The sequence below is a fragment of the Ischnura elegans genome, chromosome 7, assembly GCF_921293095.1.
Source record: "Ischnura elegans chromosome 7, ioIscEleg1.1, whole genome shotgun sequence".
NCBI classification, from domain to species: Eukaryota; Metazoa; Arthropoda; class Insecta; order Odonata; family Coenagrionidae; genus Ischnura; species Ischnura elegans.
This window is the reverse complement of record NC_060252.1, coordinates 63,750,016-63,770,745: the sequence shown is the minus strand read 5'-3', so window position 1 is coordinate 63,770,745 and position 20,730 is coordinate 63,750,016. Positions and strand designations below refer to the sequence as shown.

The 20,730-nt window shown below is 36.8% G+C and overlaps 1 protein-coding gene across 5 annotated transcripts in view; it reads right to left on the bottom strand.

Annotated features, from left to right (window-relative positions):
* Positions 1 to 20,730, bottom strand: part of LOC124162308 (coronin-7) — a 70,698-nt gene that overhangs the window by 35,077 nt on the left and 14,891 nt on the right. For 2 of the 5 annotated variants that reach the window (XM_046538796.1, XM_046538795.1), the window contains exons 9-14: positions 12,320 to 12,697; positions 9,451 to 10,300; positions 8,806 to 8,919; positions 8,017 to 8,187; positions 3,990 to 4,219; positions 368 to 558 (exon numbers count right to left, since the gene is read on the bottom strand). In XM_046538796.1, the coding sequence (XP_046394752.1) occupies positions 368 to 558; positions 3,990 to 4,219; positions 8,017 to 8,187; positions 8,806 to 8,919; positions 9,451 to 10,300; positions 12,320 to 12,697 (1,934 nt within the window). The remainder of the gene's footprint in view (positions 1 to 367; positions 559 to 3,989; positions 4,220 to 8,016; positions 8,188 to 8,805; positions 8,920 to 9,450; positions 10,301 to 12,319; positions 12,698 to 20,730) is intronic. The other 3 variants (XM_046538797.1, XM_046538798.1, XM_046538799.1) reach the window with 3 other exon arrangements.

The window sequence follows — 20,730 nt, the reverse complement described above, 5'->3', positions numbered from 1 at the left end:
ATACATATATATATATGGCCAATCGAAGAGAACGGACAAAAATTGACAGGTAAAAAACACAGAAACACATAAAAAAGGGACACTCACAAAAACTAGCAGATGTTTCAATGGGTTGACCCGCTATCTTCAGTGCCGAAGGCGAACTCCTTCGAAGGTGCCGATGAGTTCACCTTCGGCACTGCACCTTTTGTGAGTGTCCTTTTTTATTTTTTTCTCTTCGATCGGCCATATACATACATTATTGCTTAGTGCACTTTCCTCAAGATTTTATGTATATTTGTGATGACAGGCCAATTGAGAACTTAGGACTGAAAATGGCAACTTCCAATATTACTCCAAAGAAATTATGCGAATTTAGGAGACATACTTATCAAAACCAGTTGTTACAATGAAAGATCCATCAAGCGCCCAAACAACTCTGGCTCCTCTCGCTCCAACAGGTCCCTTCCCCTCAGCTATTGGTGTGCAAGACTTTCGAGGTTCATAAATTCGTAGACAACCATCTTTGCACAAAGTGGCACAACGAGTGCCACAGGGACTCCATGCAAAACTGAATATCTGAAGGTGAGAAAAGGAGAGAGAATACAAAAATAATTTTAATTAATATGCATATCACAAGGCTCGCAGCTCAGCTTTAAAGCATCTCATTGTTAGGGACATGCAAAAGGTGGGGTTATTTTACAGCCAAAAGTGGTGTTATATTTTTACAAAAGCGATGTTATTTTGCCCTGAAATTGGTATTAATGTCAAAATAAATGATGCTGATTGAGAGCCATGCTTTCAGTGGCCCACCCATTGCCCTAAATTTAGGATATTATTGACCAGGGATAATTTAAGAAATAATATATATATGGAGTATTGACCGAATTCACCTATTTTACATATTTTATCCTTCGCGTATCCATAAATATTCTGGAGGCTCATTTATAACTTCCTTAACTCTTTCCAGGCAGTGGAGTTCTCTCCTTAGCATGAATTTAGGACTGAGCTCCATGAGACTCTTTGGTTCCCTCTATATGGAACATTTATGTTGGTCATTTGTTAATAAAGGTCTTGCTGATAATCACACACTCTCAACACCAACCTTTTCCACTCCTTCCTAGTGGGGACTTCTCATTATCTTGAACTCCGAGGGTGGTTGGTTTGCTGTCAACGCATGCTTTGTTTATATGAATTAGTTATATGGATGATTGTTGCTTGCGTGTAAATTGCAGACTTCCAATTGAATTCCTCGTTTTATTCAGAGAATTTTGAACGAAGCTCTATTGTCTGTATTAACGGATTTAATGCATTAACAATTCCCACATTTATTTTTATACTGAAATTAAGATATTAGTTAATATTTATGGTAGAATTTTGTTTAAATATTTGTACGCTGCTCAAAAGACCAAGAATTCAATTCTTAGTTTATATTTTTTGAGAAAGAAGCATATATTTATTTCGCAAACTAACTGAATGAACAATTTTATGACTGCAGTCCCTTACCACAAAGAGGGGTAATATCAGAAGAGGGGACTGGGTACCTGCTCCCGGATTTTGAGAGTACGGCCTAAGTCCCGCCGGTTAGATCCCGAAACTATGACTTCGCAAACCTGTGGCCGTCATAAAAGGGGGAGAGTAAGAAAATGTATATTTTTGGCATTCGTTCTCCTGCGTATAAAAATCTCCATCGAGAATTTGCGACTTTTGTCTCCCAGGTCAAGATACGTCCTACCGCATATTTTTGTCGTTAGTAGCAAAAGGGTTAACTCTCTATAGAATGTGTGTGCATTAGAATAGTGTATTTCACAGCATAGACTGCGCACCGCCGCATTTTGCCACTTTGAGATGAACCGGCTGTGCTCCGGCCATCGTCAACGGCATGGCACCGTGCTTTCAAATAACCATTGGTCTCAATGGATGTCTTCAAACGAGTCGAATCGTGCAGTTGACAGCACGGCATTGTTGACGGTCAGCAAGGCGCCCAGAAGAAAAAAAAAATGATGCAAAACCGCATCTGAGTTGGTGAAAATCGCCCATGAATTAGAGAAAATCGCCCATGAATTAGAGAAAATCGCCTTTAATACGAAATTCGCACCTTTGCAGGAAAACCCCAGAATTCGCACTAAAATTCGCATTATCGCATTTGCGACTTTTGCATGTCCCTACTCATTGTGGATTTTGTAAAAATTTCACAATTCAATAACTAGCACCGTTTGTAACTTCGTTAATTTCGACACATGCTTTTACAATTTCTTTTATCAAGAGTAAGCACATTATACCTTAACTAAGCCTTTTGCATCAATCAGAACTGTATTTTTACATCTGATAAGGCCATAAGTTTTTGGTTAACTGAATGGAAAATCACAGATTTAAAACTTTTTCAGTGAATATTTTCAATCATACATGTATATTGAGAGCTACAAATGCTAGCAATTCAACCATGTTGTTCAACCATGGGAAACAGAGTTCAGGAATGCAATGTTGTTTCTCCTAAGGTAACACGTCATCTGTGGTGTTGCTTGCGAGTAAATAAGATTATTAGGGTTCATTTTCTTGCCTCCAAATGAGTAATTGAATCCTGGAAACATATATCAGACGCGATTGAAAAGGATTTCATGCTCTTTTACCATAAAACCTCACATATGAGACCTTTTCTGGTTCCGGTTCTGGCTTAAATCAGAACTATACAAAAGTGTATGACTAAGCCTTCTAAAAATAATGAGCTAGTGTTATCCTGAAAAGTATACTCCTCCTCAATACCAACACTTGATTTTACACAGTGCCCGTATTTCGGTCCCTCCAACTGCGTAAAAATCAAAGCTTTACTGTAGGTAAATCAGGATAAAATAGTTGGTACTCTTCATTAATTCAAATCTATTGACTGTGTAACCAACAAAGATGAAGTCACCAACTAGCGATCTGAATTTTTTGAAGTCCTTAGATGTGCATAGCTTACCACAGCACAATTTCCAGCTGAAGGTAGGTTCGGTGTTTTTGATGCTTTGAAACCTAAGCCAACCAAAAAAGTGTAATGTAAAGCATTTGGTGATTAAAAAAACTAATGATCAATGTATTTCACGTGACTATACTCAAAGGAAAATTCAACAATGAGAAAGTTCTCATTCCGAGGATTCCCATGATCCCAACCGATATGCCCTTTGAGTTAAAACAAATTCAATTTTCAAGTCGTGTTGCATTCATGATGATGATTATCAAATCACAAGGTGACTGTTTGTGCTCTGAACCTCGAAACGCCAATTTTTTCTCATGGTCAAATATAAATTGCATGTTCATGTGTTGGTAAACAATCCGCTTTATTTGTTCTTCCGCCCGACAACAAAACAAAAACTGTTGTAAATCAGAAGGTACTCGATTCAAGTGAATAAAGCCAAATGTGCAGGGTAGACCGGGGCATGTTTGGGCATCGGGCTCTGGGGCAAGTTTACACAGTACAATTTTCCTATCTAAGTCATATCAAGCATGCCACAAGTCATGACATATTAATGCTGCTTTTAGGGGCTATTTTCAAGAGATATTGAGCGTCAGGCAAGCATCAGGCTAGCATTCCGTAAACTTACCCCAAGAATGGGGCAAGACTTGGTCCTAAAAACTTTATTTTACGGTAGAAAACGCAAATAGGCCAAAAACTGAATGCATAAAATTTTGACTTTATTAACTGCTTTTTAAAACCACAATATCTAAAATTTCCAAGTTTCGACATAAAAATTAGAAAAATCATTGAAATAAATCCGCACATGCTTGCCCCAGTTTACCCTATGTACATTGAATAAAGAAAATATGTTTCTAACAAGCCATTGAAATGCTTATTTTTGTAGTTTCATAGAATTTTTTATAATAGGTCAAAAATTATTGAAATCAGTACAGCCTCTCTTGATTTATAAATGGTGTAACTAAACTGTTCATTGATTATTAGTGTGGTACGACATTTACTAGGTCAGCTATTAAATTATTAAAAACCAAATAATTAAGCAAAAACATGCACAAACCTGGTCTGTGTGGCCTTCTAAAATAATACGCTCGGTCCCACTGGCCAGATCCCAAATTCTTACTGTCATGTCATAGGACCCAGAGGCAAGGACATCAGATGCCAATGGATGGAATTTGATGAAATATATTTTTTCTGAATGACCTGGGAGAGTACATTCTGCTTCATTTGTAGGTTCTAATAATCCACCTTCAGGAATTTTCCATAGTCTTATCATTCCATCATCACAAGCTATGAACAAAGAAAGTCACAGATGAGAACAAAGCTATCTATAAGTATTATTTACTCACCTATAAATGATTTAAAAAATCTTAAGATTGAAATTCAAAAGAAGCATATAAGCTTATTGATATAAGAACAGTAAATTTACAACAACTATAATAAGCTGCCATGGCTCAGTGCATCATAATACACATTATGGCATCTAGGCATGGCTCCAAGAAATTTTCGCTTTTCTATTGCTTTGCTTTTGTCTCATATACTAGGCGATGAAAAATCATTATCCAGCACTCAAAATATATATAAATATTAATCAATATTGGTTATACTACTGATACTTTTACCTTAATACTTTTAATAACCTGCACTTCTTATATTGCACATCACACACCAAAAATTCAGGAAAAGCAACTGTTCAATGTTGGGAAAAGTATAAATGATACTTAAAAAACAAAAAAGTTGAGTACAAGAAGTACTATAAATAAGTGGATTTTTTAAAGATAACAATGATCCAATGTAGACTAAATGGTATCTTTTTCATTTTTTATAGTACACCCATGTCTCGTATAGCGCAATTTCGATATAGCGCAAATTCGCGGGGAAACATTGCAACGCAGTGTAGCCTAATCAAAAATCTTAAACGCTCTCATAATAAAACGTGAACTTGCGCTAAGTACACACGAAATTTCTATCATTTTACGCATATTTATATTATTGGTTGCCTCAAATCTTCTTTTTTGTTTATATATTAATCGAAATCCATTGCTGTGCAATGGCCAAAAGTATTACTCGTCATTGGGTCCAGATAGCCAGCCTACCGAAGTAATTTATCCCGTCTCCTTAACAGAATGATAATAAATAATTTAGATCGTTAATTTTGTGAGGGGCTAGTGGAAATGATTTTTTTTTCAGCAATACGGTTTGAGAAGTATTTTTTCCGTCATAGGTTATCGGGCGATTGACTTCCAGGTAGAGGGTCTACGCTAAAGCCTTCAAGGTCATCGGTATTCACGGGGGAGAAATGGAGCAGTGGCTGAGTAGCGCATGAATAGCATCAACACATAAAAGGGTCCGCTATAGTGTCTCAAACACAATGACTTTGTTCCCTCCCCGCAATCGTAGGCCTTCTGTGTCTCAGGAATACAGTTCAGCAGTGGAAGGTGATTTAGATAGAGCCATACAGAGTAAAAACCAAGAGAATATGGCAAAAAATAGGAATGCGTGTAGAAAAATCAAGAATTTATCAAGAAAAACTATAAACCTAGAAGAGGACTTGAGAGAGGTCAATTTCTTTGAAAATGGAGAGCGTCAAAGCGATATTGCGCGGAAGTTTAAACGCACGATGCCTTATTCTGAATAAAGACGAAGTTAAAACATCAGTGACCTCAGCCGCACCAACTTCAACCAAGCGGTCTACACATACGGAAAGTTCATAGTGAATCAGTACAAAAAGAAAAGAGTGGTAATCGCTCCGAGACATTTAGTGAAAGCTCCGGTTGGTTCCAGAATTTAAACGGCAAGCAGGTATTTTCAGTGTGGCGATATCAGGTGAATCTGCAAGTGTTGATAGCGCAGTCACCGCAACATTTTCTGTTGAACTCCAAGCTGTGATTGAAAGTGGCTCCTTTCCCCCTCAACCAGTTTTTAGTGTTGACGAGACGATATTGTTTTGGAAAAGAATGCAATCTCGTTCATTCATTTTCAGGGAAGGAAAACCTGGGTCAGGTTTCAAGGCATTTAAAGAGTGTTTCACGTAGCTGCTAATGACTCGGAGGACTTCAAATTAAAATGATTTATCATTCATGAACTCCGCTAGCTATGAAATGGCATTCAAAGTAGCATTTTCCTGTCATTTCGATGAGCGACAAAAGGGCCTGGGTGACGCAATAGTTGTTTTTAGACTAGTTTGAAAAATCGTCAACTGCCGGCAACGCATTACGATCCCCTGAGATAGCAGATGTTAGCCCACCCACACAACAGGAGGGAATTTCAAAAGCACGTAAGAATTTTTTTTAACGTGAATAAAAGTCTTCGAATGCGTGCATACTATCTTTAAAGATGTTTTAAACTATAAAAATTTATATAAATAATGTTTTATAAGGCTTTTTATGGGAATATAGATGTTTTAGAGGAAATTCAATACCCAAGACCTATGCTACCAGGAACGCATCCCTATCTTCCCAACGTTAAAATGCTCTCGTATAACGCAAATTCATATAGCGCAAAGACCCCAAGGAACGCATCCCTTGCGCTATACGAGACATGGGTGTATTGAAATAGGTAGCTTCATTTGGAAGATAGAGCTTCACAGCTTGGAAGTCTTACTTCCGATTTACAGACAGTAAAGCAATCATAGGTGAACGTACACCATTTGATGTACATTCACCTATGACTGCTTTACCTATAATTTGGTGTAGATATTTTTTCAGATAACATTTCACAATCATGGAAAATGTGATCATTTGCAGATGTCACAAGATAGAAGCCACCTACCATTTTCACTGAAATCATTCCACTCAATTCTTTAAAGTATCAAACAAAATAGAAACATAATTTCAGTCCAAAGATATACAGTGTTTTCCAAAGTAGCATCAACTATATAAAATCGAGGGTTAATAAGATGAAAGTTGATAAAATACCATAATGAGTATCTATAATTAAATAGCTGGTACCAATAATAGGGTGGTTTCTTATTTTTTTAAATTGCCTAAATCGAAAGATTATTACTCCAGGAATACATATTTCACGCTTTTAGATTTTTAAATGACGATATCTATTTGTCGTGATTAAATAAAAAGTGAAAATTTTCAAATGCATGAAAATGTGACGGCTAAGTATGAATGCTGGGAAAAGCCTGTGTGACGTCATTCTGGTTCCGGCCGCTACCGTGTGAGGCCACCTTGGTGCAAGGCTATGAGTGCAGGGAAGTGAAGAAGTGTCTGATTTTTTGCCAGGGTTAACGTCTTCCAATCGCAGGCTTAAGGTCAATGTGCTGTCATGGCACACGGACCAATTAATAGTTGCGCTTTCACATGAGCAAGTTAATTTGTGGACAGTATCTGCACGTGACTCGGCCCGGAAACATGATCGATACATCGATTTTTCTTTAATTCCGTCTATCATAGTTCTAGATATAATCAAATTTGAGAGATTTTTAAGGTTTAAGGATGAAATTCACGGCTAATTCCAGGTTTTTTCACGGTAGATGAAATTCACGGCTTATTCACGGTTTTAAGGTTTTCACGGTTGAGTGGGAACCCTGTCAATGCCTTTTGTTTTCTTTGATGAAGGAAACTACCCTACTGTGAGCATGAATGTACACCAAAATGAAAGAAAATTATTTCAGGTGCTGAATACGGCGAAAAAGTCTCAAAAAGTAATTACTGGAAATCCTGTTTTTTTTTTAATCAAATTGAATTTCGAACTGGGTAAGGCTGTTGATTGCCAATGCTTTGATGAGTAACTTCCTCATCATCATAAAAGCTAAGAATGATTGATGAGGTTGGTCCATGCCGGGTCTTTATATACTTAGCTAAAGCAACGGACAATTAAGACCCAAGGTTGACGGGTCAATTCAAATTTTCTCTGCAGCAGTTCTATTTAACAGATTAATGGTCTCCGTATCTGGCTGATGATCTGCCAAAATCTCCATCAAGTTTTTTCTCAGGGCAGAATATCAGCCAAATATGGAGACCTTTAATCAACAAAATAGAATGGTTATTTTCTTTCACACAAAAATAACTTAACTGGTTAGGTTTGTGTCCACAAGACGTTCATCAAAACTATTTTTTTACAATTCTTAGACTTACCAACTGCTAATCTGCTATAGTCAAAAGGATCCCAACAGAAATCCATTACATTGGTCCCATGAACTAAGGTTGGTATCACACCATCAGGCAACTTTCCAGTCTTGCTCAACTCAAAAACTGCAATTTTCCCTCCAGGGCCACTAAGAGGAACAGCCACTCGATCAGGGTTAGCTGATTAGATTAAAGGAAATAAAATCAAAATGCAGCACATTACACGACCTGTAAAAGTTATGCTTGGATGTTCAGATTAATTAAATTCCAGCTTCAGCATGTAAGATTTGAGTATCTTCACCCAGGCAACAGTCAATTCTTTAAGAGCTTCAGAACTGTTACAATAATTACAATTTATTCTACAGATGACTGCATAAAATATGGGAATTATAAAATGTGACAATTCACTAGTCATTTCCATCACTATCTAACTTAGAAGTGCACTGATTATGAATTTTTCCACTAACAATAGTTACTGCCAAATGAATATAAGTGTCGGAAAAACATATTATCATACATTAACAATCATCCATCCAGAAAATTTAGGCCGAGAATGGCAAGTAATGATTACAAAAAGTACGCCATTAACCCATTATGAGTTTTTGTGACATTTTTCCACAGAGGTATGAGGTTCTTGACATTATTGAAATACCAACAGTTCCTAACCCCATCTGAGATGCAATGAATGGCAAAGTTAAAAGCCATTTATTGGTATAATTGAATTATGAATTTTTTAAATAAAAAAAAACGTTTGAGAGAATCTGTTTGCTAAATATAATAAAACAAAGATGTACAAACCATGGAATCCATCACATTCTCCAGAGATTTGACGGCTAATATTTCGAATATTTTCTATGTGTGTAGATTTATGTAAAGGTGTGCCCTTCAGATGACGAAACTTGGAAACACGTCCTGTAATAAAAAAATTAAATAATACTATCAGCATGCTACCAAAATAGTATTGAAATCTATAAAAACAGTTACGACAATTGACTAATTCACACTCAATGCAGACAGGCACATACTAATTCGTTAAATTCCCATAGAACTTATTTGCTGTGGTCAACAAAACCTAATTAGGCACCTTTAAAATTTCCATGCACAACTTTGGATCTAATATTCCGCTGAGTGCAACCAAATGCTACAAATTAGTCAAATACCCCATTAATAAAGTCAAACGTACTCCTCCACATGGTCAGGCACACACTTTTTTGAAATAAGAACTACAACCTTGAAGAAAAAAATTTACCAGGAAAATATATTTTATTATAATGTATGTATATGAATTTCTGCACCCATGTTTAAATTTCTGAAATGATTAGCATGCCCTATACTTGCAGTATTACATAAAATGACACTATGGATAAATACACAATACAGTAATTCCATAGTTGGACCAGCATAAAGTGAATACATACAGAGTAAAATGTTTGACAATCTTACCAAACACTGTCGAGGTTCTCTTCGTAGTTGGCACAGGTTCTGGTGTCTTCTTCTCCCTTCTAGCCCTCCCCACGCCACCTCCCGTCCCGCTCTCCAACGAGCACTGCCTCTGCACAGATGGCTGCCCATCTCCACCTCCCCTCCTCCTCATGGGCAGGGGTGACGGCCCGCCCACGTTTGACTGAGGGACTCCCATTGCACTCCCCTCCTGCACGGACGCCGATCTGCTCTCGTACATCTTCCTCCTCTCCGCAATACTCCGCCTCTGCAATGATTCCCTGCTGCCGAATCCATCCGCCTCCTCTTCTCCCCCCTCTTCCCCGTCACACTCCCTCTCCTCCTCCATTGCCCCCTTCCCTCCTTCCCCTGGTGAGGAGGCATCTCCACCCACTTCCTCCTCCCCGTCCATCTCGTCCTTCCCCTCATCCTGCGGAGATACATCCTCCTCAACCTGACCGACGGTGGCAACGTTCCCCCCACTTCCCTGCTCCTCAGCCCTCCGCTCAAAGAGCCTACGTCTCTCCGCCGTCGTGGGGGTTCTAAGTGGGTCGTAATCCTGGTCATCCAATTTCCCGTCACCTTCCAAGTCATCAGCAGAGAACTTGCCCATCTGACTGGGTACGTCTGCCGGTGGAACCCCGTCTTCACTCGGCGGCTCATCCGTAACATTCTGTAAAGATTCCTCTGATTGTGCATCCACAGAGTCTGCCATGTCCCTTTTCGAACCGTTCATCTCAGGGACAGATGGTACTGAGAAAACCTTATCAAAAGAAAATGATGAGGATCCAATCCTTTCACCAACAGCACCATTCAACTTTGGAGGGGTGAATGGCTTAGGGCCGAGAAGAGGCTGAAAATGGATGCATAGCATTGAATACATGTGCCAATTGAAAGGGAAAAGAAACACTGATAAAAGGTTTATCAATATGTTAGCATATAGCTAAGGCCTTGAAACCATTAGAAAAGAATGCATAGCTTTATTAATATATAGAAGACTAAAAGCAGGCAAGAAATATACAGCACCAATTCCCACCGAAAATGTGAAGCACATTTAAGCAATACTGAGGAAAGCCAAAGGGTTAAATTTTCATAATATCCAGTGGTAGGTTAATTATTTCCCAGTTAAACTAAAACGTTGGAAGGATATATGGCTCCAATGTTAACAACATAAATCAATCATATCTACATCATTTTAAGAATCATTTATACTACAAAACTTAATTTTATCAAGCACTTTTAAATTGTCTACACATATAATATATACAATGATATACAAATAAAAAGAAGAAAATATAAATACTAAACTTATATATATGTATATACTAAACTTAATTGGCACATAGAAACATTCGAAAACCATAAAATGAACAATTTTTAGCCAAGGAATAGACAGAATACACTAGGTGAAATTCTCCACTTTATAGGTTCAAAATGCACACCAATGTCTTATAAGTCACTTCACCAACCTATGAGATCAGTAGCTCTGATTTGAGGGAATTTTAATTTTTGCATATGTTATTACATATTTAAATCGGGGTTTAGTAGATGCAAATAAATTCAGAGATGTTTCACAGTCAATTAATTATATGATGTTTCTTCCAGGGGATTTTCATAGTTTTGGAAGTTATGCGTGTACCAAAACCTCAAAGCAGGAGGAAATGCATATTTCCAAAGTAACTCATTTGAATTTGAAGATAACTGAGATACTGAAGCCTCATTTTCATAATGGAGACAATATCTAACAGGAACTACTTTTTCTGATCGGTAATTGCTTTACAACATTTAATGCATCATTTTAACCATGACAACCTAGGAATGGTCCTCTCAAACCAAAGCAATAATGAATGAAATGACATCACAGGCAAAGAGAAAGCTTTTTATAGTGCGTAAATTTCTAATTTTTAAATTTAATTGATTAAATTTAAATTAAAAAATTAAAAAAGTAAATATTTTTAAGCTAATTCCCTATTACCATTGGCAAAGTGTGATGCTAATGTCAAGCCATCGCATGGGATTGATTAATCAGAAATAAAGGAGAGCTTCATTCATCTATCCTAAATGTATCATCAAAAGAGACTTATATGTAATCCTTCCATGGCAATTTAATTTTGACTTCTACCTTGAAGTTTCTCTGAATTCTTTATGCCAATTCAATGGCTAAAGTAGTCATTTTGAGATGCCAAAGAGTACAAAAGGGAGAGTAGGGGAGTTTTTGAGGAGATGGAATACAGAAGTGAAAGGCAAGTTATGAAAAAAAAACTAACCGAATGATTGATAATCTACGATAGCTATTGTTTTTTAATACCATATTCCTCCGAATATAGACCTCCCTATAATTTTGAGGCTTCAATTCAGGAAAAAATAAATATTTGAATGAAACCCCTTTACTGGGTATTTTTGAAAAAAAAAAGGAGGGACTACATTCAGATAAATACCATAATTGCACAAGGGTACTCTGAATTCAACCCTTTAATTGATAATCATCTTCCATCATTGCTAACAAGAAAAGCTAAGGGCAATTTTCAGTATTTTTATGTTATTTAAACAAAATAACTAATGATAATATTTTTTTTTTTACTTTGCCTAGAAAAGAAATGTAATGTTGCAGTTTCATAACATAATTTCATGGACTCGGTAGGAACCAATATATCAGCCCACGATACTAGGAGGGTAAAAATATTTTTTTGTCCTTCAACAAAACCATATTAGTTGATAAATTTCACTACCATTATGTGCAAATCCAGAAATGACCGCACACCTTGCCACTACTTACAACACAATCATGTCCCTAAGCTTAATTTGCCCACTATAGAAAAAAAATCAGCAACTACTTGGTGACACACAGGTATGGGGATTAAAACCACCTGACCTTGAATATGGGAGCTGGGGCAGCAGTGGTAGGGGCTGCCGCAGTGGCTGTTCGTGGGCGTGCCACGGGACGAGGGGGAGCTGCTGGAGTCAGGACACTCTCCTCCACTGCTGCTACCGTTTCCGAAGGGACTGAGCCTCTTGATCGAGGCAGAGGCTTTGGTGGTTGTTGGACAGAACGATCATCACATGTACTGCCATTATGAGCAGGGGAGCGAGTGCCAGACACCCGCCGGCTTTCAAAGTCGGAAATGGGTGAACTGCCCACTGCCTTGCCAACATTAGCTTCAACTTTTCTCTTCTTTTTTCCATTTTCTTCCTCTTCCCTCTTCTTAGAGACGATTCCCTTTTTCAACTCGGACAAGGGTCCACGATGTACCTGGGATCCAATCATTCACAATGTATATTTATGCTCACGGGACCAAATCTATTAATGGGACAAATTACCTGTAAATGCGACATGCAATTTCTCTTCTAGTAACTATTCATATTCCTTTTCAACATGAGAAATTTATTTTAATCGAGAAAGCACTGTTATGGGAACAAAATCAGAAAAAAGTGCAAAACAAAAAACAAACATTAACTCTCTCATGCTATCATCAACTTCAACTCATAAAGTCAAGAAAATCACATCCAATACATAGCAATAAAATTTTGTAAAGAAAAATCACAAGCTTAACAGTACAAATAGGGAATACCAATAAATATTTAAGAATGACTAGTTAGAATAAAAATAAGCTTTATGCCAATGAAGTCCATAAGTAGTTCCTTAACACGTTTGCTGCAGTGTGAACTGACAAACCCGACTTATTCCCCATTTGATGGTATATTTACTGTTTATATTCACTTTTGCAGCAGTTGCCACTTAACTAAATGAAAATCTAGAGACAAAACTTGGTGTGTCAATACAATCCATGGCAACCTATGCGATGTCACATAGAAGCTGAGAGCGACCTACTGGCTGGTCTCTCTCTTGCTAGACTGGGTGGCACAATGCAAAATGGCTGACCATTGGCAACTTGGCCACCACTAACGATCAGAGAAAACCCATCAGCAGGCAATTGGTATACAATATAATATACAGAATGAGCGAGACCCATCCCACCCCCTGATATCACTTCACAATGGAGCTTTACGATTGCATCTGAAAAAAATGGGATTAAGGCCACCTGGGTGGCGTTCCAAACTAGCAACCCTGAGTACAAGCAATGGGTAGTGGTCCGTGAAAGCGGTTTTATTTTTTGCTAAAATTTGTTTTACTACTGTGTGATTTCGGCGTTATATAAAATTTTGGCGTGGTTATTATAGTGTTACAATTTTTGCACATTTCTATGTGTTTCATTATTTTTTTCACATTTCATGATTGATTATACTTCCTTCAAGCATTTTACATAACATTTAATACAATTTCAATGGTACAAAATTTCTGATAAAACCAAATGAAGGAAATGGTTCAAGTTATATTGGTTCAAATACATACTTACAACACAATCATGTCACTAAGCTTAATTTGCCTACTATAGAAAAAAATCGGCAACTATTGGGTGACACACAGGTATGGGGATTGGTTCAAATAACTGTTTGCAGGTATTAAATAATAATACAGGAGGCACATATTTTCAGTTAGATATCGACATTTTTCATGCTTGATAGGATGAGCTATTTAAAATAATACATTGAAATTAAAAAAATATGAAATGGTTTAAAAAATCATTGACAAGTGAAATATCATAAAAATCAAGCTCAAAAATCATTGCACACACATTAAGGTCAGGTTACATCTTACATTCAGGAATAATTAGAACTACAAAATTGCTTTTCACCATGCATCAGTCTATCACACAATAGCATGTGGAGGGATTACCAATATTTTCCTACACATTAATGAACAAAAAAGTAATGATGCAGGAAAGGCCGCTTACAATCACAGATAATAAAATAATGACCTTTTTTACAACTGAAAATGTGCATGCATTTTTGGGAGATTCCAAATTTTTGGCCTTTGTGAAGTCCAGAAGATGATAATACTACTTCCAGACATACTTTTTGAATATGTACTGACTTAGGAATTTTATTTTTCTCTAGAAAGCTAATTACGGTGAAAGAAGGTTACTTATGGAATGAAACCAGGTCCTTCGGTCTAAATGTGTTATTCCCGCAAAAATCAGTCAATTAAAATTATACCATTGGACTTACGAGTCAAATTTAACTCTTTCATTTTTAAAATTGTTTAAAGGCAAGACTTCTCATGACAAAATTTAAATATGAACAATTTTTTCCATTTAAAATGCTACAAACTAGTGGTGCCTTCCCCAATTTACTGGAAACACTGTCAAATCTAACTCATATTTAAACAAAACAGTAGAAATTCACACAAGGACTTAAAATGCACTTCTTGAGTTAAATGAGGCATAACTGATGCCATATCACAAATATTTTCTACTCACCACACACATACTCTAAAAGGGCTGTTGCTAGATGCTTAAGATACTGTATGCCACTATTCCAATAAGTGGAATGAAAGTACCAGGGGGTAGTTGTTACAAAGGTAAAACACCTTTTTTTTTCCTTATTCCCATCCCGAAAACCTTGAGATGATTTTTATTTAAGCCTGTAAAGTCTAAAATCTGGAAATCCCATTCTTGCTCATCCCTAAATAATACAAATGATAAATTATTTCCAGAACATCAAAAATAGGAAATTTAAAAAAAGGCACAAAATATGCATGCTTTTAGACTCAGCTAAAAAAAGAGTACAAAATAAAATTACTGAAACACTGAAATGGTACAGCAGCATGTGAAAATTATACATAAAGCCAAGTGGTTCTTGATAGGTACACAACACTAAATTAATGCAATTATCAATTACATACATATCATTTGCATTTCTAAGGTCTAACAGTACAGTCAGAGAAATGAGAACTTCTAGACTACAAAACAGTGGCAGATACAGATGGGGGGCACAGGGGCCCCCCCTTGTGGGGCCACCTGGATAGCCAAACATTGCAGAACCACAATTTTAACTTTTTTACATCATAAGATGGCATTGTCTTGTATTTTTACATAATCACTTTAATTAAAGCATTCTTAAACATTGCATTTGACTAGATTATTTTTTATTACGATAAAAGTAAAGGTAACTCAAGGTATCTTTTGTGCCCCCCCTTGAGTTTTTTTCTGTATCCGCTACTGCGACACAATGATGACTTCGTACGGGAAAGTGTTACATTGCTAATTCAATGAAAATGCATTATGACTTAAAGAACACATTGTTATATAATAGTATTTGCATCTAGAACAGTCCAAGGCTTAAGATACAACTTTTGATTATTTTGCTGATTAAAAATAAAAAAGAAAACAAAAGTGTGCACATTCAGCTATAAAATATTCTTCCAAGAAATAAGTGAGGTAGGTAGGAATGCATTCAATGCTTGAGCTAGGGATGTGAATGAAAAAAATTTGATATTTTAGACAGCTAAAATAAATTGAAAAAAAAAAAAAAATACAAAATATCCCTTGTTTAGAAGCAGCATATGATAAAATATGAACTTATAAGGTCATGGATCAAACAAATAAACAATATGAATGCCATTGACTTAAATATTTGTGCATATGTTTTCTCGTTACGTGTAAATCAATTAAAAGAGCAAGTTTTTCCTATTTGAAAGCCACACATAAGTATGTTCACAAATGAGATATGGGTTGAAAGATTTGATAGTTGAAATCTCCGAGTATTAACTTACCACTAATAGAAAAAATATTAATATTTTCAAACCGAAAAATTATCAATTTATAATAATGTTAATAAATTTAAAGGTATTAAAAACTTATTCTGGGCAGGCACTTTCACACACATTATAATTGCAAAAAGAAAACAGATTTTTACAGTAAACCTATGTATTATGGAACTTGGATTGTAAAAAAATGCTTTGGCAACTGCCCAGGTTGAAAACACTGACTTGGAACTCAGGGCCATTAATGTGAAAACATCCTTATCCACCATAATGCCCCTGCATGAAAAATCGAGTGTATGATTTGCACAAAATTGTACCAACCAATGAAATGCAAGATGTTCCTCGTGGAACAGTGGACCTCAGAGAAAAAATCCTATAATGCCAAAGAGGGAAAAGTAGAGGGTACTTGGTGCCATGATAGAAGAAATAACAATGCAGAATTTACAAGAAGTAAAATAATTTTTTAGTCATTAAAAACAAAGATTTTTATAAATGAGATCTTTTAAAATTTTCCCAGTAGCAATTAGAATTGAACAAGTTAAATCGGACTGCATGTATTTCTTAAAGGTACTTCATTGCCTATGCAGTGATCAAAAGTAATTCTTTAAGCATTTGAGGCAAATTTTAATTAGCAAGCATACTTCAACAAGAGAAGTTGTAAGTGGCTGTGAAAGACTAATTGTGAATATTGACATATTATTGTTCACTATGAGGTGAAACACTGAGTAAATATTTGTGATGGATATATTCTATATTGTTATAAGCTGACATTGGTACGACCTTCATGTCCACAGTTTTTACTTCATAAGTTTGCGGAGCTTTAGAAAAATATCAAATTACTTGGCAGAAGTACACAACATGTAGAAAGAAACAAACTAAAGAAACAACCAGGAGGAGAAGAAACAAAATGGGAGGTATAATATAGATCATGCATGCTAACTCGAAAGAATAGAGAATATTTTAAAAAAATATTATAACTTGAGGAAAACAGCAATTTGCCATGACAGGATATTTCACCAACACAAATCATAACCATCACTTTGTTTTCTTACTCCTCCCAGGCCATCTCAGTCTGATGGTAAAAAAATTAAGTCTTCATATTTAAATTCTACCACTTACTTCATTGGAATATGACTACATAACTAAATATATTAGCACAATAAATATCTAGGATTTTCAACCTCAAATCCATCAAATACAATCACTTTTGCATTTACTCGACGATATCATCATTAATGAACCAAGGACACTTTGGCCAGAAGCTGAAGCCCAAGTGCTTTACCTACAAAGTGGCTGTAAAGTTGATTACACTGGTGCACACATAATATGCCATTCATTCAATAACTCAGATTACCATCAGTACCATCCAATGAATTGATAAAATGCATAAACAGGGACCTAATTACAATAATTCATGCATTTGATGAGAGATCATTATGAAATTTCAATTTCTTCACTTGTAGAGAGATTTAGAGAGACAATAAAACTTTCAGGATAAAGAAGGAAGAGACAGAAAATGCTAGTATAAGCAGTAAAAGTATATAACAGATTGAGTGAATTTGATACACATACACATAATAGTGCAGGAGGTACCACACACAACATTCATGCACCCCTCATGCAATTAATAAAATAAAAGATAACAAAGAAAGAGAGAAAAACTGAAGCTGCTCTTAAGCAATCCACCATGATTTTTATTACTACCTCAATTTCAACAAAAAATTAACTATCCATCAATTTGGTCTTTAAAACGAATCATCATCATTATCCGTGAACATTGCCACCCATTATCATTTGAACTCATGTAAATAATTTTAAAAAGTTTACCCGTTGAGTAACTTTGAAATTTTATGCTACATTAAAGTTTGTTCTTCTAAAAAAAATTATATTGGAATTATCTCTGGTTATCACAAAAGCAGCAGCCTAAATCCTTTGCTTCTGTCTCTTTTCCAAAATCCTTGCATATTCCAAAACCTTTCCAGCAAGTGAAAAGCAGAGAGCAGTTATGTACATAATTTGAAAACGTAAACAAATTTTTACAAATGAAGAAATGTAAAACTCAAATGAAGCAAGTTCAGTTTTTACAAAATTAATGTAGAGAAAAAAAATGCACTTCTCAACTAAGATTTACAGTAACACAAACACTGCATGTTTCACTTGGCCAATTTCATCAGTCACCATTATTTGGTGGTATCCTTTCGCAAATGATATTCCGTAATCAAAATTTACCCATCACTACTGTAAAATCCCTGCTTAGCGAACTTCCATTTAGTGAAATTTTATAAAAACTTCATCCTGCGGACAACATAGCCTCAGTCCAATGTCCCTACCACCAAATGCTGGGAGAAGGACTCTAGTAACAACCCTGTATTTTACGATGCATCCCAATAATACAGGTGCACAAGGACTATTGTTCTCAATAAGTCAACATCTGTGAGGAAATTAGGAGACTTAAAAAAAAAAATTCCATGACTATGCCACTCAGGTAGCATTCACCAATATGATGTTTGGGTAGTCCGTCAAAGTTCAGGTTCATAATCCTGTATCACTAACTTGTAGCAACCATGCAGTGGCTAGAGTTGACAGAGTTGATAGATAGATAGATATCGCACAGCTCATTGAACTACATTAAACACGGGGATATAAAAAGTACACCAAATAAAGTAAGTAACAACTCTCCACCCTATACAAATCATTAAAAAAGGTTAGGATCTTCCACTTCCTCCAGGTATTGGAGGCCATCAACGGCAGGAATGCAAGGGAAAACAGGAATTGGCATGATTTTGAAATAATATCACAGTCAAAGGGTGCTCAAAGACGGGGATGTTGGAATTTTACTCTGAATCACTTTTTGTCCCCCATTTCCATACAAAATTTCCTATCTTCAAAATTTTCGGAAGAGATTGGGATTTTGTGCACATCAAAGAGTCAATCTATCGGTCAGGCAGGGGACTTCACATAAAACGGACATAATTTATTTGTTACAGAGGTTAGGATTCCTTATCCTTAAAAAAAAAAAAAAATGACCAGCAGTTATATTCATGACTTAGGTCTTTGTTACTTGAACTTATTGCTCATCCTGTGACAACGCAACCTGCAAATCACATCCATACTCCTATCTCTCTAACAATTAAATCCCCATTTTCCATTACATAGGATTGTAAGGCCCCGGGTACGATACGAGCGGCGAGCGGCGGGCGGCGAGCGGCAAGCGGCGTGAGCGGCGCCGCTCTGATATCGGTCCTCATTTAGTTGCGTGTAAATCCATTGAGGGTGGGTACGATATGTTTGAGCGGCGAGCGACAGTGAGCGGCGCCGCCCAGTGCCGCTCATGGTTCCAAGTCCAGACCGATTTCTTTTCCACTGCCGCTCGCCGCTCAGTAGATTCATCCTTCAGTGTAGTTGAAAATGTCGGCGTAGAAACAACAAAGTGGTGAGAATACGGCCAAGCAAAGGAAGACTGAAGTTAAACTAAGTAATATACTAAAAGAAGTTTTAATTAGTGAGGTGCAGTCCAGGGTATTTATGTGGAATGATCAACATTTTATTATAGTATTCTACCGATTAAGGTAGGTTTCCATGGAGTACTATAGAAGTAATCTGGGAGCCTCCCTTTCCTTCCAACACTAACTTTTTCAATACAATGTAAAGGAGCACATACGAGTTAATGCCTTTGCGTTAATGCCTAACGAGTTTGCATGAATGATTTTTGTGGACCGGAACGGAACATTTACGAATGTATGAACAAAATTAGAACAGGTTCTATTTTCTGTGCATGCACTCGCACAAGTTGGTTGGGTACACGGTGCATTTTGGCGATCATTCTCGCGTTCATACATATAGACATTAACCCGTACGTGTTAATGTACCGTGTAAACAGGCCTTAAGGCCACTGTAACTCCCTTTCAATATATCTAAAAATCCTATTCTCTTCCTTCCTCGTTCCCTAACATTCTACCCTCTAACGCTGAATTTCAACTTCCCCTTCCCGCTAAGTATCCCCCTCCGCTACCCTCACTTGTGCAGTCTGGGCCATATAAAGATTACAAATGAGTCGCCTATCCCTCCAATCTACACCTATTCTCTTGAGAATGTTCATTTAATTTATCCAGTTCGCCCTATAAAATGGTCCTCTCCACGAGGAACCTCATTATTGCTATTGCATCACGAGTTGACTTCCCTTTTCTAAAACTAAACTGATCTTCGCCCAAATACTCGTTTGCCCTCGCCTCCTCAGTACCACTTTCGCTGCATACGATATAAGGCTAATAGTCCTATAATCTCTGCATCCCACAGGTTTCGTCTTTTTCAGTAGCAGAATTATAACTGTCTTCACGAAATCCTCCGGCAAACATCCCTCCTCATAGATCCTCCGTACTAGTTCGAAAAAAATTCTTACTCTCCTTCCCTAGATTCTTCAGATGCTCACTCAGGATACATTGTCCTCGCACACTGCTTTCCTGGCCTTCATATCACGAAGGGCTCTCTTGATTTCCGCATCGAAGATACCCGGCCAAAGATTATCCTCCTCCACTGCACTTTCCTCATCAAAAATCAATTTCTCCGGCCTGTTCCTTACTTCATACAGATCCTCCACGTATTCCCTCCATCTACTCTGTACCTCTTCGCGCTCGGTTAGCATCCTTCCATCTTTAGCCTTAATTTTGGACACGGCTTAT